Source organism: Scyliorhinus canicula, chromosome 2 (assembly GCF_902713615.1).
Source record: "Scyliorhinus canicula chromosome 2, sScyCan1.1, whole genome shotgun sequence".
Taxonomy (NCBI): domain Eukaryota; kingdom Metazoa; phylum Chordata; class Chondrichthyes; order Carcharhiniformes; family Scyliorhinidae; genus Scyliorhinus; species Scyliorhinus canicula.
The window spans coordinates 184,875,944-184,891,170 of NC_052147.1; the positions used below are offsets into that span (position 1 = coordinate 184,875,944).

Here is a 15,227-nt window from a genome sequence, read left to right on the forward strand (position 1 = left end):
ATTAGCAGGGCATCAGATACCATTTCCGGATTTTTCTATCACTTATCAATTGTTCTCTGAAAGGCAGGTGTGAAGGGTTTCAGAGGATAATTATTTACACACAGGCAGGCCTGAGATCCCAGCAGAGCCCTGGAAACCTGGTTCACCTCTTGTGCCTGGAGTACCATCAGAACCACGAGAACCTCGCTCACCAGATTCACCCTGCAAGATACATTATTAAAAAGAAAAAAAATGACACTTTGAGGACAGTGAGACCTGTTGGGTACATTAAACTTACGTAATCAAAAATGCAAAGTGAGAAGATACAGATTTTTTTTTTGTTTTAAACATTGGCATTGAATTACAAATAGCTGAGTTTTATTGTTTTATCCGCTTTGACAAAGAGTCATCGGACTCGAAACGTTAGCTCTTTTCTCTCCCTTCAGACGCTGCCAGACCTGCTGAGATTTTCCAGAATTTTCAGATTCCAGCATCCGCTTTTATTATTGAGTTTTATCGTTCTTCCTATTAGTCTGCAGCCAGAATCCCTCTAGGTTTGGTTTCCCTGGTCCTCTGCTGTAACTCTGACAAAAGACCAACACAACTGCAAAGAAAGCAGGTGATTTGGGTTTCTGCCATTTCCAAGAATTTCACCGGGGGCCAAGTATGTAGCAGAAGCCCCTTTTGCACCTTACTTTGAGCAACTATATTAGTAAGAGTGAGACTACATGGTGACATTCCTGATGTCATCAATTGTCGTGTGATCGGCCTGCAGTGAGCCAGCAAAATATTAAAGGGCCTGCCATTTTGAGCCGAAATCACTTCCACCACGACTCTGCTTCACTCTTAGCGCTTTTTTCAATTTCTCCGGGAAGTGGAGGAAGTTGGATCTTCTAACACACCACATGCACCACCACACCATTGCTTGAGAATTCCCAGGCTTCCCCAAGAAATTTTGCCCATTCCACCCTCATGAATACTCATCAAAACTCAGGCCAGCTAAGGTCTAAAGAGAATCCCCAGACGTCCCGAGATAGGATTCAGCTCTATTAAAATGCCCCCAAATTCTCCCTCGGAAAAAACAGGTAAACTTACTAAGCTCTTATTTTTCTCTTGTCCAGGTAGGGTCTTGAGTTCCCCTATTGGATCATATTGGGTTTCATCGCTGAGAGCAAACAAGCCAAGCGTCGACAGTGAACCGAGCGTGTGGAAATCCGGGTGCCCCACCCACCCGCTCCTCCAACCACCGTCCGGTCCAACTGTGACCGAGACCGTAGGTCATGAATTGGACCCCTCAGTCACCTGAGAACTCATTTTCTAGCGTGGAAGCAAGAAATCCTTGACTCCGAGGGACTGTCTAAGGAGCAGAAGATCTGGGTGCTGGTCTTTAATCCATCCAGCTTGGTTATTTAAATAGCTGCTAGTGGGTCTCAATCATTAACTCCATCGGTTAGGGGTTCTATCCCGTCCTGCTTGCTTGAATTGAGATATTCTCTATTAAACTGGGGGATTGTGGGTCCATCTAGTCCACCTTCCTGACGTACTAACAATTATAACCAATTATATATTATTCTTAAGACCTTGTCCAGTTATTATCTACTTGCAATCACAGCCCACTACTTCACATAACTGACTATCCTCACAGTGAAGTAATGCTTACTGCTTACTTTTGTCCTGTTAAAATCTGTTGGCTCAGTGCCTGGGGTCCTCTTACATGCCTTACTTGCAGTCATAGCCTCCTGTCTGTGACCATTGACCAGAACATTCACCACTCCCTAAAGTATGGGGTGTGACTTCCTCCTGGATCAAAATGTCTGGCCATCTGTCCCTCTCCCCGAGATTGACTGGCACTCGTCAAAGTGGAGCAGGGGAGCTTTCTCCCTGTTAATGGGCAATATTTATCCTTCAACCAACATCACTAAGAGAGATTATGTTACTTAGGCGTTTATCTCATTACTGATTGTGGGAGCTGCACAATAGGTTAGGTGCTAATTTCCCTTCATTAATATAGTGACTCTGCCTCAAAAGTATTTGGTCACTGTTGAGAAGTGTGCGACAAATACAAGTTCCTGCTTTACAGCGTATACTCAACTATCCTTGTTCTATTGCACCAGATAAATATAGTTCACACTTCACATTGTTCAGCCTTATTAAATTGGAATATTTATTCAGTTTTCTCTTCTCCATTGAGAAAAATCATTTGGTGCCTCTACATGGACAAATTCTCGGTGCAACATGAATAATCTAAATCAGCTGAAAACCTGAATGCATTCCAAGTCTTCACTCGGTTCTATGTGAAGGCATTACTTTTACAGACCTGGAAAATGTTTAATTGTCAACATACCTTAGTTCCTGGACGACCTGGAAAACCAGGTGCACCAGGCCGTCCTGGAAGACCCTAAATGGAGGAATAAAAAAGGACAATTTTATATCTGTGTGTCTGAACAAGGTAAAGAGTTTTTCACTTTAGAAAATGTGGAATTTATTAAATGCGTGTTTTTTTATAAAAAGCAGCATTTCACTTACAGCTGTACCATCTTTGCCAGATCGACCATCATTACCACGGCTACCCTATGTAAAGAAAAATGGCATCACTATCAGAGACTGTCTTGTTTGGAAAACCATGAGGATAAATGCAAATCTAAATGCTTTTAAAGGAAATAATCAGGTAGAAATACAAATCCAACATATTATCAAAGTGAAAATTGAGGTTTCTCAAAATGTTAAATCATAGAATTTACAGTGCAGAAGGAGGCCATTCGGCCCATTGAGTTTGCACCGGCTCTTGGAAAGAGCACCTTACCCAAGGTCAACACCTCCACCCTATCCCCATAACCCAGTAACCCCACCCAACACTAAGGGCAATTTTGGACACTATGGGCAATTTATCATGGCCAATCCACCTACCCTGCACATCTTTGGACTGTGGGAGGAAACCGGAGCACCCGGAGGAAACCCACACACACACGAGGAGGATGTGCAGACTCCGCACAGACAGTGACCCAAGCCGGAATCAAACCTGGGACCCTGGACCTGTGAAGCATTTGTGCTATCCACAATGCTACCGTGCTGCCCTTTAACACAAAATATTAACACAAATCTCACATCACCAGTTTCCAGACCCTGAATCAATTCCAACTCTTTACCTTTGCAATAATTATTACTTAGTGCTTCACCATAATAATGGGGAATGGGATTCCTTTCATGTTTAACGCACTCTGTTGTCACAGAGGGTATTTTGTGCCTACACAGCCGTCAGCGGGAACAGCAACGCAGGCGGAAAATATCGTGAGAATCGGGATATGTGATTCTCGCTGCCGAGATCACAGGCGCGATTCTCCGAAATCGAAACTAAGTGTTCGCGCCGTCGTGAAAGCCGTCACGTTTCACGATGGTGTGAAACGGGCGTGGGGACAACTGATTCTGACCCCCACAGGAGGCCAGCACGGCGCTGGAGCGTTCACGCCACTCCAGCTTTACATCCTGGCACGGACTGGGGGCGGCGACAACCCGCACATGCGTAGTGGCGAAGCACCAACCGACGCATGCGCGTAGACTCGCGAATCGCTCCGGCCCCGATGCAACATGGTGCGGGGGTTCTGGGGCCGGAAGCAGAACAAAGTAGGCCCGAGGGGTAGAGGCCAGCCTGCCGATCAGTGAGCCCCGATCGCGGGCCAGACCCCATCGGAGGACCCCCCACCCCCCACCCCACAGCCCCCCCCCCCCCCCCCCCCCGACCCTTCGCGCAGAGTTCCCGCCGGCAGTGACCAGGGTGAATGGCGCGGTGGGACTCTGACATTTCCGAGCGGCCACTCGCCCCATCTGGCCAGGAGAATCAGCGGCCCATGACCGCCGCAATGCCAAACGCGCCGGCGGAAATGACGCCAATTCTCGCCTCGGAGCTGGCGTTGGGGCTGCATGGCTTGGTTGCGGAGATTCTCCGGCCTGCCACAGGGCTGGGAGAATCGCGCCTCTAATTTCCTGATTTTTCACGCTCTTCGCTGATGATCTAACAATGTTCCCACCCACAAAAGACGAGAAATCCGTTGTGATATGTTTAAATAAATGTTAATATTATTAAAGAGCCCCCATCACATCATCCACCCACACTCAATATTTACACCTCAGTCACATAAGCTATATAAAGACGTGAATCAGTCGCGGGATCTCCGACAGTTGTGCAAAGGTAAGTACAGCCCTTAGTTGGGGGTGAGGCAGGCGGAGGAAAAGAGGGACATGCATGGACTGCACCCTGGAACTGCCCCCTGGAACACGATGACACGTCCCCTTGCAGTGCCAACCTGGCACCTGGCATTGTCAACCAGTGTCAGCGGTCAGTGTCAGGGGTGGGTCCGTTGTGGAGCCCAATTGGGGAAGATGGTTCCATTATGTGTGGTAGAGGAGTGGGAGAATACTGAAGCCTTTGAATAGGGGCACTTGGCAGTGACAGAGGAGCGGCACTTGCAGTCACAGGGAGGGGCAGCGTGCATTGAGATGGGGGCGGGGGGGGGGGGGGGGGGGGCTGCCACCGATACTGCCTCGGCAGTTGTTGTCCTTGGGGGATGGGCGAAGAGTCCCCAATTATTCTGGCGTTGGAGTTGGGGGGGAACAGCCCCAATAGTTTTGTGGTGGGCTGGGGTGGGTAGAATGCTGGGTCAGAAAATCTGGTTTGAAAACTATGTTTCCGAAGAGATTTTGGTCAGAGTCTGACAGTCTGATAAAATATGGAAAAATTCCACCCACAGGACTCGATCTAGTGGCCCCTTTCACAGCGGGCGCAAATCACATTATAGCCGCTAAAACACGAGAGTGACTTAAAAAGTGGTTTGCACCGGCGTGATCTCGGTTTGAGATCTTTCCCGCTCCCTTCCGGTGATGTGCTCAAATTCAGACCCAGAAAGGGCATGAACCTGATTTCTAGGGGGCACAGTAGATCAGTGGTTAGCACTGCTGCCTCACAGTCCGAGGACCTGGGTTCGATTTCGGCCCCAAGTCAATGTCTGTGTGGAGTTTGCACAGTCTCCCCATGTCTGCATGGGTCTCACCCCCACAACCCAAAGATGTGCAGGGTTGGTGGATTGGTCTAAATTGCCTCTTAATTGGAAAGAAAAATAACTCATAGAATTTACAGTGCAGAAGGAGAACATTTGGCCCATCAAGTCTGCACCGGCCCTTGGAAAGAGCACCCTACCTAAACCAATACCTCCATCCTATCCCCGTAACCCCATCTAACCTTTTTTGGACACTTAAGGGCAATTTAGCATAGTCAGTTTACCTAACCTGCACATCTTTGGACTGTGGGAGGAAACCGGAGCACCCAGAGGAAACCCACGCAAACACGGGAAAAATGTGCAGACTACGCACCGACAGTGACCCAAGCCGGGAATCGAACCTGGGACCCTGGAACTGAGAAGCAACTGTGATAACCACTATGCTACCGTGCTGCACTCTAAAGGTACTAAGGTATTTAGGTAATTAGGTACTTTAAATTATTTCTTTTAGAAAGAACCTTGGGTGGGATTCTCTGATAATGGGGCTAAGTGTTGACGTTGTCGTAAACGCCGGAGCATTTTACGACGGCGTCATCTGGCCACTAGGAGCAGCGATACCCCAACTCACAGGGGGCCAGCATGGCACTTGAGCGCTTCACAGAGCACCAGCTGCCGATACGGGCCCCACCTCAGCTGGCGCGGGTCTGCGCATGCGTGCCACGGTTGGCGCGGTTCCGCGCACGCGCGTGGGTTGCCGTCTCCACACCGGCCCCCACGCAACATGGTGGAGCCCTACAGGGGCCCGTGCAGAGGAACATAGGCAACCCCCCCCCGAAATTAGCCCGCCCGCTGATTGGTAGATAACAATCGCGGGCCTGGACACCCTGGAGGCCCCCCCCAGAGTCGGATCCCCCCTCTCCCCACAGCCAGAACGCCAAGATCCCGCCAGTTAGGACCACACGCAAACGACTTGACCGAACATGGCAGGCACTTGCCCTGTCGAGCATGGAGAATCGTGGCGGGGGCGGCATGGCCCCCAACGGGGCGGCAACGACCGCACCGGCACTATTTGCAGCGATTCTTCGGTCGGCGGAGATTCGGCGGCCCAACGTCTTAGATGCATTGAGATTTTCGCACCCTCCGTACCCCCCCAGTGATTCTCCGACCCGCTGCGGGACCGGAGAATCCTGCATCCAGTTTCCAAGATTTTTAATATAGTACGTTTTAATATAATTGAAGAGATTTACGCCGTAGTTTCTGCCCACAGCGTTTCCTCCCTACCAGGCAGCATGACATCATGCCTGTGAAAATCACTGCTGGTTTTCAAAAGTGATAATAAGTTGTGATATTGCACCGAGGATGCGTAGGTGCCTCGAAGCCCCAGGGGTTGAGGGACAAGGCTGGGCATAGCCCCTTGCACCCTGGAAGTGCCAGGAGGCAATAGCAATGGGGCTTTGGCAGGGGGTGTAACCCTCCTCTTTGGGCAAATTCCCCTTATCTGTGGTGGGAGAGAGAGTGGAGAGCCCTGATACCCGTGAGGTGGGGGGGCAGATGACTGTGAAGGGGGAGAGTGCTTGCGATACTTGTGTGGTGGTTAGAGGGGGTAGGAGAAGGGGGAGTGTGCCCCCGATAATTGTGTGGTCTTTCATGCCCGTGGAGGGAGGGGGGTGTTTACTGAGGTGCCCATTAAAGATGGCGATCCAATCTCTGTGGAGTCGGCCTTGCCAGCTCTATCGGGTCCCAACCAACGAGAGTGGCATCATAAACCATGGCCCCAGATTTTCTTTTCACTAAGCGCCAGAAAATATGGTTTGCTAACTCGGCTGTGTTCAGTCAGAGGCTGACACTCTGACAAATTTGGGGAAAATTTTGACCAAAGTGTCTGCAGCAAACTGTTGGTGTAACTTAGTAAATGTACGCTCCTCAATTGGAATGTGACAGTGTTAATGATGACACTTACCACTGTTCCGGGGGAACCATTGTGCCCTCTCGCACCCGACAAACCTCGAGGACCCTAGTGTGCATAATGAACAGAAACAGTCATTTCACTGCATAAATTGAGAATCCATTTCAACATTACTCACTGTTTTAAAAACAAATATTTGTATCTACAAAACCCAAAGCAGATAGGGTGCGATTCTCCCAAAAGGGAACAAAGTCCCCTAGAGAACGTGTTTAGCCGCATGTTTCTGGCGCTCGCAGTGCCGAGAAACACGTGGCTATTCAACGCGACTTGAATAAGGGACATGAACAGGGAACGCGCAGCCAAGGCTGCACAGAGCCCAGTTTGTACAATGGGGTGCTCCGCTCACCAGAACTCCCCATTGTAGCGAGAGATCGGGATGCCATTGAAGCTATCCCGAACCTCATCCCCAGCTCAAATGTACTATGGGAGGACCACCACCCCCCACCCCCCCCGCAACTCCCAACACCTACACCAGGTATCCCCAGCCCGATCGCGTGCATGCAGAAAATGCCAGCTTGGCACCTTATCACCCTGGAAGTTCCCATGCCATCCAGCAATGCCACATGGGTACCTTGGCAGTGCCAGACTGGTGCCCAGGTGGCAATGCCAAGTTGCCAGGCTATCACTGCCAGGTAACCAGGTGGTACAAGCTGTGCCAGGGCACACCCCTACCCAAAAGACATGCAGCTGGGGGCCTCCAATCCCCTGGGAGACCCCACGAGTGCCGATCCAGGGTATGCATTCGTGGGGACCAGTGCCGAACGGCGCTTGCTCAAGGTCGCTCAGGCAAAGGATTGAATCCCAAAGCTTCAGATACCTCGGGTACCTGCACAGTAGAGCGAGGCTAATATGCAGATTTGCCAAAAAGTGATTCCGCTCATTGTGGGTGGGATTCACATCACACGGGATCGCGTTGGATCTCGCGAGGCGTGATGAGCCGGATAGATCCCGGGAACGGGGTCTCCTGGCTTTCATCGGACAAGTTGCGCTGCGGTGACCTGCTTTTCGAGCGCAGCATGGCCGTTGGATCGTGCCCATTGTTACAAATGCAGTCAGCTAGTAATCCTTGTAGATGGAATGGAGGAAGGACTTGATAAAGCAGCCCTGTGAAAAAAAGTGTCTTTCATTATTTTATATGTTTCCCATGGTAGTTTTACAGGCTGACTTCCTGAATGGGCACCTTACTGAGGAACCATTCTCGCACAGAGTGGCTGATTGGGAAATTTTGTGCATGTCATTTTTTTTATTGACGTTGAAAATTAATGGGTGAAAAATCCAAGCATCTGCACTTTTCAACTTGGGTTTCTTTCAAGCACTTCTCCTGGGGGACCACCAGATGAGGGAATTGTCTTGATGGTTTCAATGTGGCTGTTAATGCAAAGCTTTGAAACAGAAATGTAGAAAATAGGACTGAAGGAGGCTATTTGGCCCTTCAAGCCTGCTCGACCTTTCATTGTGACCATCCAACATCCCCCCCCCCCCCATTTCCTCAGACCCCTTTAGCCCCAAGGGCGATATCCAACTCCTTCTTGAAAACACTATTTTGGCTTCAACTGTTTTCTATGGTGGAGAATTGAACAAGCTCACCACTCTAAGTGAAGAAATTTCACCTGAACTCAGTTTAGATATTAAACAGACAGCTTTAACCAATTTAGGGAAATAAGACCAATTCTACAATTCAGCAATTATCAACATTGGCGTTATTAGATGATTAAGCCTTCGGCCTGGTTGCTTGTCTAAATTGCTTGACATATTGTCATCCATTCGGGCACTGGAAAAGGAAACTGTGCACAATCACATATGTGTCATGCTGTGCTCATCATAATGCTCCATACAAAACTTGAATTAATTAAGTAATCATTCCATTACCCAAGATAAGCTTTTGAAGGGCACTGTTGTCACCATATACCCATGCAAAATAGATGTTGGTCGGAATTGTCTAGGCCCTGCCCACTGGCAGGAACTTCCTGTCCTGCCAAAGTCAATGCAGCCACCGGCTCGCCGCTGTCACCACAAGTGAAGAATATAAATCCCCATTGACGTCGGCAGCACAAAAGATGCCGATGGTGAACCGTCACTGTCACTGGGTACCCGCCACTAGCAGGCGAGAGAATTCAGCCCATCGTGTGGAAGACAGCAGCCGGAATTCTCCGGTCATTTTGATTCACTTTTTGCCACTCCAGCGGGTTCCGCAGCTACAATGGGAAATCCCATTGACAAGTGGTGGGAATCCCGCTACCAGCTAACAGTGTGCCACCAAGAAACACGTAGAGCATTGATTGAACAGGACAGGTTCCACGTTCTGTGGCGAGAAAGGTTTCCCGCGAGTTCCTGACCGGTATCGAACGACACTTGGTGCAGGAAATTATCACCCGCGAGCTCCTAGGCGGAAATAGCTGGTCCCACCTGTCGATTCGCCAGTGCCCTCACTCAGCGGCCGCTGCTTACAAGGGGGAGCCGTACGTAAAGGCAACCTCTGGACACATTCCGGACTGCGTGCAGTCATGCCACCGCGGAGAACAGCACCACGCTTCGGGGATGTCGAACTGACCAGGATGCTAGATGCCGTGGCCACGAGACAGCACGTCCTGTTACCCTGAAGGAGACGGCTGGTCAGCCACAGGGCCACCAATGATGCTTGGGAAGCAGTAGCATTGGCCATCAGTGCGGGCAGCCTGACCAGGAGGACCGTCGTACGGTTGCGGAAGAAAACTAACAACCTTCAACGGGCGCACAAGTAAGCTGACACCGGCCCGTTGGCACCGACACCAACCCTCCCCGACAAGTCTGTGACTGTCATCACAAACCACCCTTCCACCCCGCCACCCCCCCCCCCCAATTCCCAATTGCGCGCAACACTGCATCTGTGCCCCAGTGCATCCTGACTCCCAGCTGCGTACTTTTCGATGCCTGGCAGAGGTACCCAAACATGCCACCTGCCCTGACTCACCCTGGTGCACCAAGCCCATGGCTCATGATGCCCTGTCTCTGTCCCCACAGGGGAAGTTGGCCCATAATAAGTGGGAGAGGGCCCAGACGAGCAGCGGGGTGCCAGACTTCAGGGTCCTCACCCCCCCCCCCCCCCCCCCCCCCCCCCCGGACGAGGAACGTTCCCTGGAAATAATCGGGTGACTGAGGATAGAGCAGTCACCAACAGCAAGATTGGCCTGAGATGCGAAAGAGGTCAGGACCTTCTGCCCCCCCACCCCTCCAAACCCAGATGACCTGTCTCTGGTGAGTTGTGGATGTCCCTCAGAATGACCCCTCTCTCTCACTAACCACATGTCCTTACTCCCGCAGGATCTCTATCTGATGGGGCCAGGCTATCCAGTGTCCACCCCCACTTCCCCCCACCTACCCCTCATCGACCACCCCGCTACCACCCAAGAAAAAAAAGCTATCACCTGCAGCTTACACCAGTGCAGAGATGTGCACTTCAGTAGGCGACATTAGACAGGCTTCTGGGCACAATTGGTGAGCACCACACAGTTACAGATGCACATCGGTGTAGGCAGGAACATCCAAGGGGTCTGCAGTCAGAGGTCTGCTGGACCCCAGGTCCCAGCTAAGTTGCAGCCCGATGCCGAGCCTCTGGACCAGGTTATTCCGGGGCTGATGCAGATGCTATGTTCAGGCCGTGAGGAGATATCAGCGACACTGCGGCATGTGCATAGCCAATTGGAGGAGTCCCTTTGGGCAGCATATTGGCACAGTGGGTAGCACTGCTGCGCCACAGCGCCAGAGACCCAGATTTGATACTGACCTCGGATGACTGTCTGTGTGGAGTTTGTATATTCTTTCCTTGTTGGCATGGGTTTCCTCCGGGTGCTCCGGTTTCCTCCCACAGACCAAAGATGTGCAGGTTAGGTGGATTGGCTGTGTTAAATTGCCCCTCGGTGGGATTTCGGGGATAGGGCAGGGGAGTGGGTCTGTGTACGGCATTATTTCAGAGGGTCAGTGCAGACTCAGTGGGACAATGGCCTTCTTCTGCATGGTATGAATTTTATGCTTCTATGGTTCAAAGGCTAAAGGCTCCGGACATGGTGCCGGCAATGAGTTGCACCGAGCTTAACGCTACTAGGGTGGCAACTGCAGTAGAAGGCCTGCAGCACAATGTCAGCATCATGAGTGATGGTGTCCAAGGCGTGGTTCAGTCAGTGGCCTCAACAGCATGTCCCAGTCGCTGGGTGATGTGGTTAACATTGTCTGGGCACTGCAGAGCATGTCCCAGACACCGAGGAGCATTGCTGAGGGTGTTGAAACCATGGCGCAGACGTCGGGGAGGCTCAAAAGTCTCCTGGGCCAGATGACACAGCAGCCACTGAAGCCCATTCGAACTGTCCCTCACTCACATGATGATCCCCAGGTCCAACGGGTTCCTCCCAGAAGGAGGGAGCATTGGAGGCCAGCCTGGTAGCTTCCACCAGGGAGACAACGGCAGTCTCCACCTCAGTCAAATCGCCGCCAGCTGCCAACGGCACGTCTCAAGGTCAGCGGGCAGAACAGGGTGACACGGGGATGCCTGTTGAGCCGGCAATTTGGCCAGGGCCTCCGTCACCAGGCCACCCTGAGGACGTCCGACAGAGGGCATCCATGTCCTTGAGGCATGGAAGGCAGCAGGCTGCCTCCACTTTGATGTACATCCGGGATGCATCTAGACATAGCTGCAGGGCACTTAAGTCTAAGAACGTTGCAGATCACTGAATGGGCACGGTGGTGGTGGTGGGGGGAGGGGGGTTGGGAGGACAGCATCGGTTGTCAAGGACAATGAGGGTGTTGAATATTCACAATAAAAACTTGTTACACATGGTACACGTTATTTTTACAGTGGATCGACCCCAGCCCCACTTCCCGTTGATCCCCATCACCTCCCCCAAAGCTCCTGCTCCCCGTGTGTATTGTACCATGTGGAGGAGCCCCGATGCAGACCCAGCACAGAAGATGGATGTAAGCATGCTAGCAGTGGACAGGCAGGACTTAGACTTTGGCACAGGCTGAGGAACACCAGAGCTCACCTTACTATGAGTTATCATCACTCTCCTGCCTTGCATATTGGTCCGCTCACCATGCCAACCGTGGCCCATCACCCTGGATTGATGTTGCACATACCCTGGGAGGATGGAACAGGATGGGGCGGGGTGGTGGGGGAGTGAGGGAGGGTTGGGGGATGACGGAAGATGGGTGGGACAGATGGGGGTGCGGGAATGGGGTGGCTGGTGATAGGGGGGGTGGTTTAGGATGCGTGGAGGTGATACGAGGGTGTGGTTTAGGCAGGCCCAGGGTGGGGTGAGGAGTGCAATGACAAACGAGGCCCTGTCCCATGAGAAGCGTGCGAGGATGAGGGCCGGCCTGGTCCGCTGGGCATGCTGGACCCTCGCTGCCGCCATCACCGCCTGTCCTCCCACAGGTCCTCCCCGGGCTCATCCTCCATCCCCTCCTGCTCTGGCTCATACAAGGCCGCATGTACCTCCACCTACTCCTGTGCCTTGTCCAGCTGCTGTGCCAGGTTGGGAAGGCAACAGCAGTCATATTTGCCGCTTAAGAAGACAGAGGGTGGTGGTTGATGGCAAATGTTCATCCTGGAGTTCAGTTACTAGTGGTGTACCGCAAGGATCTGTTTTGGGGCCACTGCTGTTTGTCATTTTTATAAATGACCTGGAAGAGGGTGTAGAAGGATGGGTTAGTAAATTTGCAGATGACACGAAGGTCGGTGGAGTTGTGGATAGTGCTGAAGGATGTTATAGGATACAGAGGGACATAGATAAGCTGCAGAGCTGGGCTGAGAGGTGGCAGATGGAGTTTAATGCGGAAAAGTGTGAGGTGGTTCACTTTGGAAGGGGTAACAGGAATGCAGAGTACTGGGCTAATGGCAAGATTCTTGGTAGTGTAGATGAACAGAGAGATCTCGGCATCCAGGTACATAAATCCCTGAAAGTTGCCACCCAGGTTGATAGGGCTGTTAAGAAGGCATATGGTGTGCTAGCCTTTATCAGCAGGGGGATTGAGTTTCGGAGCCACAAGGTCATGTTGCAGCTGTACATAACTCTGGTGCGGCCGCACCTGGAGTACTGCGTGCAGTTCTGGTCACCACATTATAGGAAGGATGTGGAAGCTTTAGAAAGGGTTCAGAGGAGGTTTACTAGGATGTTGCCTGGTATGGAGGGAAGGTCTTACGAGGAAAGGCTCAGGGAATTGAGGTTGTTTTCGTTAGAGAGGAGAAGGCTGAGAGGTGACTTAATAGAGACATATAAGATAGTCAGAGGGTTAGATAGGGTGGACAGTGAGAGTCTTTTTCCTCGGATGGTGATGACCAACACGAGGGGACATAGCTTTAAATTGAGGGGTGATAGATTTAGGACAGATGTCAGAGCAGTTTCTTTACTCAGAGAGTAGTAGGGGTGTGGAAGGCCCTGCCTGCAACAGTAGTAGACTCGCCAACTTTAAGGGCATTTAAGTGGTCACTGGATAGACATATGGATGAAAATGGAATAGTGTAGGTCAGATAGGCTTCAGATGGTTTCACAGGTCGGCGCAACATCGAGGGCCGAAGGGCCCGTACTGCGCTGTAATGTTCTATGTTCTATGTTCTATGTTATGGAGGTGTCAAGGAACCCATGGTGAGAGCCTCAGCTGATTGCCCCTCTCTCCTTCTGCAATTCTGCACAGATAACTGTGCCCCTGTGCCTGTGTCTGGGGTCTGGAGAAAATTGTCCAACATTTTGTTGCTTGGTCTTTAACATAGTTTTTGCTTCCTGACTATGTAAATATACACATGTTTGATATAGCCTAATTTGACAACTTGTTCAGTAATTGTTTAAGCAGGACTGCATCTCCTACATGTAAATGGTCCAATAGGGGATGGTTTAGCTCACTGGGCTAAATCGCTGGCTTTTAAAGCAGACCAAGCAGGCCAGCAGCACGGTTCGATTCCCGTACCAGCCTCCCTGGACAGGCGCCGGAATGTGGCGACTAGGGGCTTTTCACAGTAACTTCATTGAAGCCTACTCGTGACAATAAAAGCGATTTTCATTTTTCATTTTCATGTATAATTTGGCAGTGCTCCAATTTTAATCATGGGCATTCTATGGGTATACGCCGTATTCGCTAGTTGTAACAAAAAGAAGAAAAGGTTCTGAGGGGTCACAACACAACTTTATTTTTCCACCTTGGACAGAGCCACTGAACATGCCCTCTCCAAGCTACCCCTGCATATGACCAAGGCGACTGACTAACTGTGATGCGGCATGGCAAACCTGCCAAGATGGAAACAGTTATGAAGGACAAAACCTGTGTCAAAAGTCATACCCTCTCTGCTCATTATAAGTTAGTTATTTTGTAAAATTGTTTACCATTGGGCCAGGCAAGCCATTGCCCCCAGGAGAGCCAGCTTCACCCTGTTTTAGAATCAGACAAAGAACATTAAGAATACGAGCAGTGATATCCAGTTCAGTTGATGTATAATTACATTAATTTAAAAAAACATGAGACTACAGTTGTTGATTGAAAAAAATAATGACTGAATAAACAAACAGTTAACAATTACCTTTATTCCTGGAGGACCAGATTCACCATTCGACCCATCAAGGCCATTGAAACCCTGTCAAAGACAAAGATAATAAGGCAGAATAATCTGTCGCAAATTCATCTCTTTTGATTATTAGTGTATATTTTAAAATATTGTAAATAATCGCATAATGTTTGCACTGTACAATGATAATAATCAAATTAAAAGGTAAAGTAGACTCACGCTATTGGTCATGATCCCTGAAAGAGGTTAGAGGTCACAACTGTTCCTCCAAACCCCTGCAGCCTCCCCCCCCCCCCCCCCCCCCCCCACCCTCTCCCACCAACCCTAAGTAATAAATGGCAACAACCCAATCTCGAGGTTTTAGTGGACAGACCTCGGGTGGCAGCATCAATTCTGCCAAACAGTATGGGGTAGGCATTGAGCCCAAAGTACTCTTTAACTTAAGGAAACACTTCAAGCAATTAGTTTGAATATTTCCAGGATATTTGTGCACCAACTTGGTCTGGACTGTGTCCAGAGTGTGAGAAAATCTGGAGGTCATGCGGCTGAGCCAGGAAGGTTTAAACTGCTGTGTTTCTACTCGTCAGCGTTTTGTACAAGCTCATTACTCTAAGATAGCAACTCTGCTTCATAGGTAATGGCAATTAGAACAAAAGCAGGGAGGAGAGGGGCTGTTGAGTGAATAGCTGAGTTGAAGAGTGGAGGGAGAAGAGTGAGTAAGGGAGTGGGGGGAGAGGAGTGGGGAAGAGGATGTTGAATGAGT

The 15,227-nt window shown here is 50.4% G+C and overlaps 1 protein-coding gene across 1 annotated transcript in view; it reads right to left on the reverse strand.

Moving 5' to 3' along the window:
- Window positions 1-15,227, reverse strand: part of LOC119961822 (collagen alpha-1(II) chain-like) — a 223,418-nt gene that overhangs the window by 94,916 nt on the left and 113,275 nt on the right. The window contains exons 10-15 of the mRNA XM_038789189.1: window positions 14,480-14,533; window positions 14,286-14,330; window positions 6,931-6,984; window positions 2,506-2,550; window positions 2,324-2,377; window positions 103-201 (exon numbers count right to left, since the gene is read on the reverse strand). Coding sequence (XP_038645117.1) covers window positions 103-201; window positions 2,324-2,377; window positions 2,506-2,550; window positions 6,931-6,984; window positions 14,286-14,330; window positions 14,480-14,533 — 351 coding nt within the window. The remainder of the gene's footprint in view (window positions 1-102; window positions 202-2,323; window positions 2,378-2,505; window positions 2,551-6,930; window positions 6,985-14,285; window positions 14,331-14,479; window positions 14,534-15,227) is intronic.